Consider the following 14,892-nt stretch of genomic DNA (forward strand, 5'->3'; position numbering starts at 1 on the left):
TCTGCCAGAATGAAGACAACAAGTAAAACAAAACACTCAACCATGCAATGCCAACACAAAAGAACACCCCCAACATACACCTATTGACAAGTGAACATAACAACCTCACGCAATTCCCTCAGAAGTAGGCCCCGAATCCTCCTTACCAGACCGATCAACCTCAACCCTCTCCTCAGGCTCCCACATAGCCTCCCTCATAAACACACTCCTCTCTCGAATCTGCGGTCCCTTCAAAACCAAAACAACAGGAACAACCGACAATGCAACCCCAATAAACCCAAGCAAAGTCCCTGCCCATCCAAACCCAAGATTCTTAAACAACTGTGGCGAAGCAAGCGGCAAAAACGCACCAAAAGCATTCCTACCTAGCGAAGCAGCAGACAAAGCAGACGCCGCATACCGCTCATAAGCATCAGTCAGATAATTAACAACAGCCATGTAGATCGAATAAATTCCAATGCCAGCAGCAGTGATACCAATAGTCGGCACAATCCAATGGATATCAGGCTGACTAGCCCAGCCATACCAGAACAAACCCGCCGCAAAGAGCAGACTACCCGGGATGGATGTGTAGAGTCTTGCTTCCGGGATGGGTTTACCGGGTTTCTCTTTGTTGCGTCGTTCAGAACGAAGATAGAACCAGTCTTGTAGTGGGTTGATGGCTGTTCCGATGATCGCGCCTACTGAGATGGCGAGCTGGACTAGGCCGGTTCCTAGCGTGCCCCAGCCGTAGTTGGTAGAGTAGGTTTGGACGACGCTGGAGAAGAAGAGGTACAAAATTCCCCAGGCAAAACTGATCCATAAGGTGAAGAAGATTACGACTGGCTCGGTGAGGAGCATGTTTGTCGGGCGTTGGAAGGAGATCTTCAGTAGGCGCAGCTTGCTTGGTGCGTCGATTTCAGCAGCTGCGTAGACCGGGCGGTTGGTTTCCTTGCGGATCTTGCGTGCGCGCTTCTTGAGGATCACGTCTGGGCGGGTTTCGTTGAGGATTAGCCAGAATACTGGGATTAGGGCTGCGTTGTAGATGATTTGGACGTAGAAGATCCTATAGAGGGGATTAGTATAATATGTTCTTGGATCTTGGATCATCTATTATAAATATTGGGAAAACAGGGATTGTGCTTACCAACGCCACGGCTCCGATCTCTGAATCTGCACAATAGCAGATCCAATGAACGGACCAAGTGCAATACCAACAACACTCGTAAATCCGAAAATAGACATGGGCAGACTGCGAGCATGATCACCGAGCCACACATCGGAGATACTTCCACCGACGATATTAATCGAGACGGAAGAAGCACCACCACCGAAGAAACGAGTCACGACGAGGGTCGCGAAGTTCTTTGCGAATGCAGATGGGAAGAGCGAGATAACAAGAATCACATATGCCACGAAGTATCCTGGCATGCGGCCGGAGGCTTCAGTCAGAGGGACGAAGATCAATGGCCAGAAGGCGGCGCCCATGTTCCAGGAGGTGGTAGCCCAGTATAGGTTCGGGAAGGGGGAGTTCTGGACGTTGAATTCCTTTTCCATCCAGTCGTTGCCGGAACCGTAGGTACCTGCGGGAAGACCAGTGAGGATGGAGCTGATTGGGTTGTTAGTTTGATGTTTTAAGTTTATGTGTAGTGTATCGAGAGGGAATTTCTTACATGAAGCATACGGTGATAGTTAGCAGCCATTTGTATCGGAGGCTCCAATTGAAGGGATTCTCTGGGTCGTCGGGCCCATCCCAGGTGTGGATTTCAATATCTTTGTATGCAGGAATTTCCTCCCGGATATCTTGGTTGAACATTCTCCCAATTCTGTGAGGGTGTTAGTATTTTTGTCTTGTTCTGCGCTGTTTATGAAAAACATAAGAGCATGGGGTATTGGGTATGGGGATACTAACTTAGCCATCAACCCCGACTTCTTCTCTTGCTTCACAGCAACAGGTTTCTCAACTGGCGAGGGAGTCTCAGTGACGGGCTCTTCGACCTGATAGACCGAATTACCCCGAATCTCATCTTGATCCGCCATGACGAGCAACCAGCTATATCTTCCCTTTCCTCAACGGGTTGAAATCTCAAACCTGTCAAAAGGAAACGAAAGACAACCCACGAAGAAAAAGGAACCACACTCGGAACAAATCGGTGATAGAAGTCCTTACATAATTAATACAGAACCTTGGAACCCCTTGCCCTGGTGGAAGATATTTAAATCCGAACCGAGTAAACCGGCATGCCGACAGCCACAATCCGACATCCACATCGGGTAGCCGGTCGAAATGGCGCACGTTGGTTGGCGCCCACTTGAATCCACTCCGAGTCTAAACCCACTTGATGCGATTTTATTAAGCTTTCTTTTTTTTTGACGCCACTGACATACGGCCTCCAGTTGCTAGTTCCAGTTTTATGTCTTTTTTTGAACGAACCACATCTGGCCATACTCTCTGCCTTGTTTGATAAGCCCGAGGTTCTTCCACTGGTGTCTTCAAATTCTGCAGCCTGGTGGCGTCATGTTCGAAACTGTTTGGTTCAAATCGGATTCTTCTTCTGCCGATTGAGGCGAGGAACATGCTGTGTGCATTTTGGTTTTATGGTTTCATAGCACAATCATTCCAGGCCGGAAAATATTAGGTTTGATATTGTTGAAAGCTTATACCAACGGTGTCGCATAGTCGCATAGTAGTATTCTGAGACTCCAATGGACTCTATGAATGCAAAATTGCAAGGCATATTAAAAATACGAATCTGTTTAGACTACCAACCTGTTTACACACTGGAAATAGTCCGAACTACCTGCAGTGACCAAGATGTCAGATGCTATACATATTCAGGTATGACGTAGTTCGAGTACAGGGTTGTAGAAAGCCAGGAAAGCAAAAATATTGACCGACGCAGGGATCGAACCTGCAATCTCTTGATTCGTAGTCAAGCGCCTTGCCATTGGGCCAGCCGGCCATGCTGTTGTGACATGTTGGGCAAAATGTGCATCATAAGTGGACGCAGACCTTTCTAGGGCAAAAACCCACTTATTTCCGCATCGAGACCTTGGTGCATTGAATAACATAAGGGTTTTATGCAACGCTGTGATCATACGATGTACTATATAAATTTAATTTGATCAAAATTCAATCAGACGTGTAAAACATCTGTCGAATTAGTACTGGCAATATAGGAAGCATCCACGGTCAGTAAGTTGCATACCTGCTTTGAGATGGGATGTAAGCTCCAGAATGTGTGTAACACGCCAAATGAAAAGGGCTACTATCATGTGTAGTCGCGGATTATATGCCATCTATAAAAAAATATTGCCTATTTAGCATTGTGTAACTGCGGCTTAATATTTTTCATTCCGGGATCTACATTCCTTAACCCTTTGCACAACCATACTGGGAGAATTGTGGACGAAGGGGGAGTCGAACTGTTAAATTGACTTTTTTCGGACCTGAAACTCCTACCACATTTTCCTGCAGTTATCTCTTTGGGAATCTGAAGGCATACTAGGACGCATATATCAACACGCTATTTTGCAGAAAGAAGTCTAGCAGAATCCACTACGGGCATCACTTCTCTTATTGGAGGATTGTGTTCGAATTGAACTTCCGCAAGTACAGTACATCAGAAACACTAACCGTGCTATATTAGAAGACGTAAATGCGCAAAACCACGCGCATCTATTTAATATTAATTGCACCAAGAAGAATGACATCAAAGGTTCAGTTGGCTTGTATTTCCCTGGCTAAGTACCCTCCGATCCTTGCTTGTTGGGCATCCGTCATCTGGGAAATGTTGGCAGACTTCTTACTTCCCTAGCTGTTACAGCTCAAGCTGTGCCCTGTGCAGCTGTTTGATGTTGATGCTGTAGTTGTAGTTGTATGTTCAACCAGTGAGGCAAGGAACTCCATAGTTCCTTGCATCTGCTGCTCGAGCTTCATTCTCCTGCAACTGTTCGGTGTTGGCCTGATGAAGAGAGGGTTAGCAATTGGAGAGTGTGGGAGTAGAAGAAGAGGAAACGAGAGGGGAAGGAACGGACGATAGAGAAGGGCGGGTGAGAAGGTAAGTGTCAACCAGCTTTGCACGGCGTTTACTGGTAGTATAGTTATCTTGAGTCTGCTGTTAGGCTTGCCAAAGGCCGGGGAAATGCTTGGATGAAGAAATGGCTGTTCTGTAGACAGCAACTGGCGACACATGCAATTTTATAAGAAAGGGTAGGGGTAGGGAGTCGAATGAGCGGATAGGAGGGAAAGAGGTGGAAAGGGAAGAGAAATCATGTCCTGACAAAGGAGCAGGGTCGTATCTGCCCAGAATCTTAGTATCTGGAGGAAGGGATATCCAACTTTGGAGTTCATATAGTAAGGCTAATCTGATATAAAAACTCAAGTTCAATTCCACCACTCTTAGTTTACTTCGTATCTGTCTCTCACACCTTAAAAGCAATGAATTTATTTGGCAACTCTGGTCTCAGAATGCTACCTAGGTTCTAGCTTGGCTGAGAATTAAACCTTTTTTAGTGACAGCATAACACAACAGAGGGAAGCTAAGGAGCCAAAGCAGGAGTCTAACAAAGATTTCTTTCGTGATTGACATGTAATGTATTACAGTCTAATCAAGAAGATCTTTGTATCTGAGGTTGAACGTGTAGATCATTAGTAGAAATCTGTCGAGTTACACTAAATTTACACCCCTATAGCCTGCTATAACATGCTTACCGTTTTTGCGTATTTAAAGTAGCAGAAGAAAGTTTGTGCTAAGTCACCTAATCAATTCAAATCAACTATTAACATCCTAGACAGGCCATGTCGCGTTTACAATGTCGAAACAGTACTGGAGAAAAGCTAAAGCCAAAGATGATGAGACATACTTGCATTGCAGAAGGCATAATACCGTTCACTTAGTTGTCATCTTTGTCAAATGAAATTACATACAGGTAATCAGTGGACCTCTATTTCACTCGCTGTTGCAGTTCAAGTCGTGCCCGGTGTAACTGCTTGATGTTACTATTGTAATTTTCAACTAGGGAGGCGTACGACTTCCGAGCCTCTTCAATTTGTTGCTTTAGACTCTCATTCTCCTGCAGCTGGCTGGCGTTGACCCGGCGAAGGCTTGCATTTTGAGCTTGAAGCAGCTGGAGGCTCGTCTTGCCAGTTTTAGGGTCAATGGCAGTTGCCTTCCGCAAACTGCGTTGGTAGTAATTGCGTTCTTTTGCGAGGCTCTGAATGCGGGACCGTGCATTCTCTAGCTCCCGAGAATTTGAGGCAGAATCAGGAGGAGGATTAATTGTCGCAATCGGAGCGAATGGGGAAACATGTTGGGCATAACCCTTCGGGTTGGTCAACGCTCGCGGAAGCTTCACGGCGCGAGGGATTGCGCGCGGAATGGCGTTGGCCTGTTGAACACAGTTAGTATTTTCCCCCTAATATACACGAGTGAATCACCAATAATAACTTACTGTGACATTCGCTGCTGTGTTCGAAGGTGGCATTGTAGCCGCAGGAGCCTGAGGAGGGGAGGGAGTTGACGGAGTGGCACTAGGAGTCGCAACGATCTCAACAGAGGAGGCCTCGGCAGACGAGGAACCAGGAGATTCAAACAGAGAATTGGGCGAGTCAACAGACTGGGGTTTTCTTCCGACAGTCTCTTCTTGAATGGGCTGGGGAGCAGAGGGTGGCATGCCAGCATTGGCCAGATTGGCGTGAGCGATGAGATTCTCCCACTTTCGGACCTTGTCGGCATCATCATCCTCCGGGGTGTATGGAATCCCAATTGAGGTATCATAGGATACCTGGCTGTATGGTGCATGCACGGGGAGATTGTGGGTCACTGACTGGGCAGAGCAGTTGACAGGTGTGGTTGAAATGGGCTGGTCAAAACTAAACTCCTGGTCGAGGCCATCGGGAGGAAGGCTGGCAATGCACTCGTCGAAGCTTTTCAGGAGCTCAGGGGGCATTTCATATTGGTTGAAGCCATTGGAAGCATTAAAAGGCGTGTCGGAATCGAGACCAAGGCCATTGAGAAAGGCCTGTGAGTCGAAAGCAGGCTGGTCAAACCCAAAGGCAGGGTTGTTGGAATCAATTGTAGCCATGTTAATTAAGAATAGGTATTATGTTTGGAAGATATCGAAAAGGGTTGAGAAGATAAGAAGATGTGGTGGAAAGGAAGAAGAGATGAAAGCAGGAGGGGTGGTTATAACTGTCGAGGAAGGAACTAGGGCTGATAGACTAGGACAAAGGGGGCAAGCAAGAACAAAGGAAATAACATTGCTATTGTCTTGAACCAATCAATAGGGATCAATAGGAATCAATGGAGACGACAAACGCATGATGTATTTGATCGACTGCATGGACATGTTTTTTTTTTCTGCCGGCTAATCAATTATTTTGCCAAAAGTTTAACTTTACGGTGGCCAATCATTCGTCAGATTTCCACCGCAAGACCTACCGCGGATTTTACCGCCCAATCTAGTTGAGACTCGACATTAACAAAGATTAACAGTACGAAGAATTCACTCACAATCCAGTTCAAAACAATATAGAAATAGAAAGAAACTGATTGATTAGAACTATCACGTTATCTAGAAAATCATGAGCGGCCCTCATTAGACAAACAACAACCCACAACTGTTGTTCTGTTTACCTACTTGACCGCCTCCCCTTTAGGTATCATCGTCTTATCTTCCCACCGCCCTGATCTTATCGACTTACCGCCACACAGCGACACCGCTCTACTCACGTTACTCACGTGGACTTGTAACCACGTGATAGCCATGGCAGAAAATGGGACTCCATCCGACGTTCGGCCCAGGCCGTCTCGCTTTGACAGCTCCCCTAACGCCTCAAGGGACTCCAGTGGTACCCAGAACGAGGATATCACGAAGACCGGTTATTTCTCCCACTATACTCCACTGGCCTCTGCCCTGGCGAATATGAGTGTTATTCTATGCACCGGTACGTGGAACATCGCAAGGAGCTCCCCGCATTCTTCCAGGCATTGAGCTAATTACCTTGGTTGCATATTTTAGCGGGGTACGACCATACCATTCGGTAAGTTGAGGCTCAACTAGCCGCGCGCAGCGTTTATCCAGCACTCGCAGCGTGGCAATTTGTACCAGGACTCTTGCTTACTATATCGTTGCTAGCTTTTGGGAAGCGCTATCGGGTATCTGTTCACGTACAATCCAACATCCAGACTCCCAAGTCAATCGTCTTTGTATTACCCCGGATAAGAGGTTCCTAGCTGCCGCGGGCCACAACAATGTCAAGCTCTTTGATATCAAATCAACCAATCCCAATCCCGTGATTACCTTTGAAGGTCACACGAACAACATCACCGGCGTGGCATTCCACTGCGAGGGAAAATGGATGGTCACCAGCTCCGAGGATGGAACCGTGAAGGTTTGGGATACCCGTACCGGTAGCTTGCAGCGGAATTACGTTCACCGGGCTGCGGTCAATGATGTGGTCATTCATCCCAACCAGGGCGAGCTCATCAGTGGTGACCACGCCGGTATGGTCCGTGTCTGGGATTTGGGCGAGAGCGTATGTACCCATCAATTGATTCCGGAAGAGGACACTGCGGTGCTCAGTGTCAGTGTTGCCAGTGATGGATCTTTGCTTTGCGCTGGAAATAAGAAGGTACGTCATTTTGGGTCCTCGAGGTATTGCATGGTTCTTTACTAATAACACAACAGGGCAATGTCTACTTGTGGCGCATGGTCCAAACTGACGAAACCACCCGCATCATCCCCGTCTGTACCTTCCAAGCTCACAAGGACTACCTCACTCGAGTTCTACTCTCTCCCGATGTTAAGCACCTTGCGACCTGCTCTGCGGATCATACCGCCAAGGTTTGGAACCTCGACGCCGAATTCCCGCCTGCCAAACTAGCATTGAAGCAATGGAAGGAGAAAGAAGCATTGAACCCTTCAGTTGAAACCCCGGTCGAAGCTCCGATATCCCCTGTCGAGGTCCCCGCCGCCCAGTCTCGGGATCTGCTCCGCATTTTCGACACACCCGTTCAAGACCGCGATCTCCTCCGTATTACCGACAACCCTCCTCGCCAAGAGACACCACAGCAGACGTTTACCTCGTCCCCAGATGGGCCTCCCATGGATCCAGTCAACCACACGCTGTTCCTAGAGACCACCCTTGCCAATCACCAGCGCTGGGTCTGGGACTGCGCCTTCTCTGCAGACAGTGCATACCTCGTGACTGTCTCCAGTGATCACTACGCTCGTCTGTGGGAGCTCGGCACTGGCAATATCATCCGCCAGTACAGCGGCCACCATCGAGGTGCCGTTTGTGTTGCTTTGAACGACTATTCAGAGCCTCGGTAGGGGCACGATGCAAGGTTGAGTTGCCTTGGCTAACTGGCGTTCTGCTTTCATGAGTTGATGGGTCTGTATTGGCGTTGATCTTATTCTAGGTAATCTACACATGGCATGGCGCAAGTAATGATGGGTGCGTTCCAGATTTGTCTGGTAATGCGGCGTATTTCGGTTGGTCAATGGAGACCTTTGTTGTTGAAATTATTTCGCAGTTTTTTATTTGTCCCATTTCCATCCCGCAGAGGAACTGCATAGTGTCGAGATACCAATAACAATATCAAATACTTATTCCAAGTCTCTTTCTCTGCACTGCACACTCTTACCAGGGTAACATGTCTGATATGAGTTTACAAGGCTATTCAATTTCTCGAATAACGCAGGCAAATCTCCATAAACTAAAAGAAAACATAAACACCACGCTCAGACCGAATTCAAATCAAATCACACGAAAAAGAACAGATCTGAACATACCCAGCACACTAAAAACAAATGTTCAAGTACATGAAAAAAAAAAGATTAAGCTCGTGACGCAAATCCGATAGAAAATCACAGACCAAGCCACTACCTTCGCTTATGGACTTTTATGCTATCCATGGATATGTCCATGACAGAACAAGCCAGCTAACAATCAACCCTGTCTTTATACGACGACGGAAAACCACGTCACACAAACAACAACATCCATCCCCTGCTCCTCAGCACCAGTGTACTTGAAAGTCCACATGCCGTCACGGTTGACATCCCAGAAGGCTCCGGAGGCGGAGTGCATACCACGCTTACCGGCATTGCTGAGTGCACCGTCTGCGGCAACGGAAGGGTCAATCACGCCCTGCTGCACGATTGTGCTGTTCACGGTGAAGCGGTAGGGAGGGGGCTTAGACGTATCGGTGGGTGCAGTGGCAGTGATCAGGGCCTTCAGGACAGTGTTCTGTGCGGGGGATTGTTAGTACTGGTGTTGTCACATGCAGTAGGGTGGTGGTGGTACTTACGATAATCTGGGAGTTCCAGTCTCCGACTTTGTCGTGATCGTAGCTCTGGCTGGACTTGAGGGCATTCTCACAGGCCTAGGGTGAATTGTTAGCGCGGGGTTATTTCCACAGGGTATTTTGGAAGCGTACCTCGGTGGTGATCTTCTTAAGATCCTCGATGGGGATGGGCTGGATAGTTGTTAGGACCGTCCGTGAAAGTGCACTACTTGCGCGGAATCTCTTCGTGGTATGATTGCGCATTGGTAAAGCGCAGCTGGGGTGCCACTTGCGATCAACGTACCGATGCAGAGGCGCCTTCGGCAGACATTGTGAATAAATTGAATATGGTAGTTTTAGGACGGTTTAAAGAAGCTACACAGAGAAGTTTGTTAGTATACGAGCAGATTAACTCAAACTTTAACGCGTGTAGACTCCATTGGGCTGACATCATGTCCCAAATACCACGGGGTATGCGCGCGACCCCGGAGCAATGCGGGGAGAAGGGGCGCAATTGGTGGCGAATTTGGGCGCGGAGAGCCTCCTCCAACCAGGGAACACTTATTCACATACCTTTATTGGATCTGGATAGCAGATAGGATTATGATTGTGGGATGCTTGTAGGACCCTCCTTGCAATCTACGTGGATTGTTTGGATGTCTGGCAATCATTGGGGCGCTTGGCCTAAAGGGGTTTGGCGCGTGCTTGATTCTGCCACAGCGGTGTAGGTGATATTTGTGTTTCGATCTGATATATACCCTTCAGAACAAAAAGAAAACCACAACAACGAATCACCATAACCAATCAAAATAAAAATATATAACAAGCTGCTGATTCTCAAAGCTCTTTATCTCCTTCTTATCAACCCCAGAAGCAATCATTTTTCGACCGATTTTACGGTGAACTAGGTAGATACCAGGTTGCGCGCCTAGTCCACTTGGGACTTCAGCGCCGCGACCTCTCGTCGTGAAGCCTCATTTTCCCGTGTTAAAGCCCGGTTCTCGCTGCTGAGAGTTCTGTTTTCTCATGAGGATTTGGTCAATCGAGCATCACTCACATTAAAGTTTGCGTTACTCTGCCCTAGATCGTTAGATAGGTTTTACTGCAATGTTTGTAGGATGCAGTTTGAGATCGTTGTGAATTGTGTCAAAACGAGCCTTGAAGTCCGATCGATTGCTAGCTTCTTCAATGTTTGGTTGCCTGCTTCAATCTTGTCGTTGGTGGCTCGCAAATGTACCTTGGGCGTTTTAAGGATATGAGTGGAGAGGTGGGTTTGTTAGATGAATCAGATATGAATCGATTTAAAGTTGTACCATCTCCGTGATTCTAATTGCGCTCTATTTAGAGCCTCGCTCGGCTACCTAGGTAGTTGCGAGATTCCCGTGTCTGACTTTTACGGATGCATACGTTCTGGCAATAGACAGGATCATTACAAAATAGCAACAATAGAGCGGTTGTTAGGAGGAATCAGCCCAAATATTTAGGTCCATCTTCAAACAAGAAAAAGAAAGCAAATCTTATGGAATCACAAGTTCGGCGAGAGCCAATCGAGTTGTCTAGCTTGGATCCCGTTATAAAGAACTACCCTGAACGCAGTAATACATTCTCATAGGCAGAGAAGATGCCATCCACTCCCAAAGTTCTATTAGCGAATCTCAACCATGCCAATCACTCACCCTGGAGGTTTCTACTTTGTCCAATCGTAATCCGAGCGTCTCAATTTGCAAGATAGACGATAGACCGTGATTTTCCATGTTGTATCGGGGTGACCGAATGTCCTTGTGAATTGGATGGTGTATGTAATAAGGTCATCGGACATGGTTGTAGAGGGGAATGTAAGACATCCCAAGCAGCTCATAGATGTGACCCAATCTTGGAGATATACTTGTACAACTAAATATAACAATATCGCATTTGCTACCTTTCCTCAACTCACATTTAATATCGAGCAACGCAGTATGGCATGTCATTAAAAACAAAACAAATCCGTATCTCTTGGCTCCCTTAGTATTCGTTACTGGATTACTAGGTGTGCTATGGGATAGGGATGTCTGAAAGTTTGGCCTAGTATCTATGTAAATAGAAGCTTTATTCGAACCAGCAGTTTAGAAGACCTTGGGGGTATACAAAATTCAGACCTTGGAATGATTCTATGAGTAACCTACACCCAAATATTTATACTATCTATCGGGACAGACTTTGACAGCTGGACAGGTACCGCGAAAGTCGACGTATATGTGTATACGATCTCACCGGCTAAATCCGTCTATCTGATTGACATGCCAGGCTTTGACAATACCTCGAAGGATAATACTGAAATCCTCAGCGAGATTGCTACTTGGCTTGGAGATTCGTATCGAAGCAAAATCAAGCTCTATAGGATTATTCATAGTGGTACCTATAGCTTCGCAGATGGACTCTCGGTTTGTACGTGAGCAACTAGTCACCGCTTTATGTATATCGCGTGTTGGACTGTTAAATGCAGATCGATTCCCCGGTTATTAAAAATCAAGATTGACGTGGTAGAAGTATTGTTCTTTGTCAAGCTCGTAAGCCTATTATCGAGGTTTACGCCATAAAGTAATTAACTAAACAAGACCTATTCTATTTCCAACTTTTTACTTACTCGTATACCTAGCTATACAGGGACTGTGTATAGCATCTAAAACTTGCATCTGTGTATGATTGGTAGCCTTCTATGTTGAAGCCAGGCAATACCTATATAAGATAGCGTATGAATTAGTAATGGTGGGTTTCTAACTACCTACGTAAGTCTCTACAATTACTACCTCTAATCGATACCAGTGCTTTGTTTGTTTTACACTTCTTTCACTCTTTGGCAGCTTTTTCCTTTGTCGTCAGGTTTATTGTTCACTCTGACTTTATACTCGTTCTTTACTTAGACATTATTGAAACAATGATATTGCCCCCTCTTTGCCATCACTTCGTGATCTCAGGTATCTATAAACCCAGGCGCTGAACAACATCTTTCAACCCTATTAAATTCACGAGCTAGTGAGTATGATTCCAGACCATTTCTCTCCCCGCCTAACCCAGCTCTCCAACTTCTAATTCAAAATGCCTAGGTACTCCCCATGGGAAGAAAAAGGACGAACCCTACGGAGATGGATTGAACGCTGTAATCAACCGCGTTGTCCATACCCTCTATCCACATTCGCTGTGACACATGACCCCCAGCCTCAGGACTATTCCGTCACCCATAAAACTGTATGGTTGGATTCAACATGGAACACTTCGATCAACCCTCTTGATCTACCGATTGAGCTTAACAAGATAGAAATTGAGAATCGGCAAGGTCCACCAGTGGGCTGGGAAGGACGAACTGGTTGCGGGGTGATGTTCCTCGATTGGATCCGCCGATCAAAGCGAAGCAATGCTCCACACATATCGGAATTTACTAAGGCTGCTTATGAGATGGATTTTCCCCTTGAAAGCCTCAAATACGTATTTGTGACTGATATCTTTGAAACTGACACGGTGCAATGTATTCGTGATGAGGTGTATAAATCTGAAGGGCTCCCATACCCTTGCAGCGAGCAGGGGACTTGGGATACTCGCTCGCGCGAATTTGATGCTCTGCTGGGTACTAGAATGGGCAAAACTGTTGCGGCTTTTGTTCTATGTGCGTGGGGCCAAGGTATAAAGCGAATTGTAAGGGTCGTTACTTTCCATGATGGTGAATATCTTCAACGCCTGAATATGCGGTTTGATATTGAAGATATTTGATGGTAAGGTATCCTTACTTATCTTGGCATATATGTCACTATTTATAGTTGTTATCCTTTGTGATAAAGTATTGCTAGCGTTATGATTGCATTTTCCTGACCGATATAGTTAGCCCGTTTGATTACCTTTGGGATGGCATTCGTTTAACTGTCCGGTTCAGATGGATCTATACTAATATAGATGACTTTATTTAATACGATTACATTCATTTTCCTGCAATTCTTCTCCCCTCTATTTAGTGCGGAGTCCCCGGTGTTCCTAGGCTGGCAAACTTCGTTAATCTTACCCCGCTAATTATCGATGTATTCCCTTATTATGCGATCTTAGTTATCCCTCGTTAGGAGATGCCGAATATACTCTGAGCGTAGATTACAGTGAAATATGACCTAACTGGCTAGCAACAGAGGAAGTGGTGTGGATGTGGCATAATTAGACGGTAATCAATTTTGGCATAGACTGGGTATTGATGGTCCTACACTACAGGACTCGGCTTCTACATATTGTACGTATGTTGTATAAGTACGTAAGTTAGAGATATCGGGATAATCGGCATGCCGTAATAGGCATATCCCAGGATGATCTGAGTATGACGTCACTGTCTCCAGTTTATTGAATTATGTAAACACCCACACCAACCTTGGTTGAAATCAGGGGTTCCCAGAGTTGGCATCCCACCTTGTTGTACATAGGTAAGGGGGTCGGATTCCAATATCATTTTCGCAATGATCCCCCGTCGGGCACTGAAGCCCTATGCGGCTGAATTTCTTGGCACAGCTCTGCTGATCGTCATCGGCGATGGAGTTGTCGCCCAATGCCTGCTGTCTGATTATAACTACGGCACCTGGTTGTCCATCAACCTCGCGTGGGCCTCGGCAGTGGCCCTCTCGGGCTACTTATCTGATCCCAGCCCGACAATTAACCCGGCCGTGACTATTTGTCTTGCTCTTGTGCGTCCATCTGAAGGACAGTGGAAACAAATCCCAGGCAAGCTGGCTGCACAATTCCTGGGCGGGTTTGTCGGTGCGGCGATCGTATATATCAATTACCGTTCGGCCATCAAAGCTTGGGATCCCGAGTACACCATTCCCGGTGGATCAATCCTGAGCCCGGTCGGTCACCATTCAGCGGGCATCTTCTCGACTTACCCGGGTGCCTTTTTCGAGTCGAACTGGGAGGCTGTATTTTCTGAGATGCTGGGTGCAGCTGTGTTAATGTTTGGCTGTCTTAGCATCTCCGATCCGGCAAATGCCTATCGATTTCCTGCTCCACAGCTCGCTTCCTTTTTGCTGCTGCTTATGATCGGGGCTTCATTGGGTTGGCAAACCGGCTACGTATGTTCATCGCGTTATCAAGTTAGAAATTCGCACTAATAAATATAACTAGGCCATTAACCCAGCTAGAGACTTTGGTCCGAGATTGTTCTCTGCTATTATCTATGGCCGAGAGGTGTTTACGGCGGCCAACTACTACTTTGTTGTACCGCTTTTCGCCCCTATTGTCGGTTGTGTTTTGGGCGCGGCAACTTATGATGCGATGCTGTTCGAGGGAGAGGGATCGCGCGTTACCGATGCGCTGGACAACGCCGAAGACCACGGGTCCCTTCGACTGCAGTGATATTATGGCCTCGAAGACTCAATGGTAGCCCTGCTAACATGGGGTTAACTATGATTATGATTGTTAGACATGGACTGTGACGTCAAGTGAGAGTAGAGGATAGGATTGAAATCTGAAAAGACAGTTGTGCTCTAACCCCTCCTCACCCCCGACACCATAGATTGAAGACAGTATTTGCCCACTGCTCGCCCTCTTGGCGCTATTCGGTGTCTAGTCGATATACGTTTCAGTTGCCGTAACCGTTTGTCTGGATATGATT

At 46.6% G+C, this 14,892-nt stretch overlaps 6 protein-coding genes across 6 annotated transcripts; 3 read left to right on the forward strand and 3 right to left on the reverse strand.

Annotated features, from left to right (window-relative positions):
- Positions 1-105: 105 nt before the first annotated feature.
- Positions 106-2,019, reverse strand: N7537_011996 (uncharacterized protein; the record flags this gene model as incomplete). Its single annotated transcript, XM_056903050.1, has 4 exons — positions 106-1,045; positions 1,127-1,588; positions 1,653-1,805; positions 1,892-2,019. The coding sequence occupies 4 exons, from the start codon at positions 2,017-2,019 to the stop codon at positions 106-108; spliced, it is 1,683 nt and encodes a 560-aa protein (XP_056748337.1).
- Positions 2,020-4,926: 2,907 nt separating this feature from the next.
- On the reverse strand, positions 4,927-6,066 carry N7537_011997 (uncharacterized protein; the record flags this gene model as incomplete). The annotated part of the gene is made up of 2 exons (XM_056903051.1): positions 4,927-5,370; positions 5,434-6,066. The coding sequence occupies 2 exons, from the start codon at positions 6,064-6,066 to the stop codon at positions 4,927-4,929; spliced, it is 1,077 nt and encodes a 358-aa protein (XP_056748338.1).
- A 681-nt stretch (positions 6,067-6,747) lies between these two features.
- Positions 6,748-8,316, forward strand: N7537_011998 (WD40 repeat domain-containing protein; the record flags this gene model as incomplete). Its single annotated transcript, XM_056903052.1, has 4 exons — positions 6,748-6,928; positions 7,003-7,024; positions 7,120-7,615; positions 7,672-8,316. 4 exons carry the CDS (start codon positions 6,748-6,750, stop codon positions 8,314-8,316), a joined length of 1,344 nt encoding a protein of 447 aa, XP_056748339.1.
- Positions 8,317-8,947: 631 nt separating this feature from the next.
- On the reverse strand, positions 8,948-9,603 carry N7537_011999 (dynein light chain Tctex-type family protein; the record flags this gene model as incomplete). Its single annotated transcript, XM_056903053.1, has 4 exons — positions 8,948-9,235; positions 9,297-9,371; positions 9,426-9,464; positions 9,577-9,603. 4 exons carry the CDS (start codon positions 9,601-9,603, stop codon positions 8,948-8,950), a joined length of 429 nt encoding a protein of 142 aa, XP_056748340.1.
- A 2,747-nt stretch (positions 9,604-12,350) lies between these two features.
- On the forward strand, positions 12,351-13,019 carry N7537_012000 (uncharacterized protein; the record flags this gene model as incomplete). Its single annotated transcript, XM_056903054.1, has 1 exon — positions 12,351-13,019. One exon carries the CDS (start codon positions 12,351-12,353, stop codon positions 13,017-13,019), a length of 669 nt encoding a protein of 222 aa, XP_056748341.1.
- A 722-nt stretch (positions 13,020-13,741) lies between these two features.
- N7537_012001 (uncharacterized protein) lies at positions 13,742-14,633 on the forward strand (the record flags this gene model as incomplete). The annotated part of the gene is made up of 2 exons (XM_056903055.1): positions 13,742-14,350; positions 14,403-14,633. 2 exons carry the CDS (start codon positions 13,742-13,744, stop codon positions 14,631-14,633), a joined length of 840 nt encoding a protein of 279 aa, XP_056748342.1.
- Between the last annotated feature and the right edge of the window lie 259 nt (positions 14,634-14,892).

Source organism: Penicillium hordei (genome assembly GCF_028827395.1).
Source record: "Penicillium hordei strain IBT 12815 chromosome Unknown utg000006l_segment0_segment0, whole genome shotgun sequence".
NCBI classification, from domain to species: domain Eukaryota; kingdom Fungi; phylum Ascomycota; class Eurotiomycetes; order Eurotiales; family Aspergillaceae; genus Penicillium; species Penicillium hordei.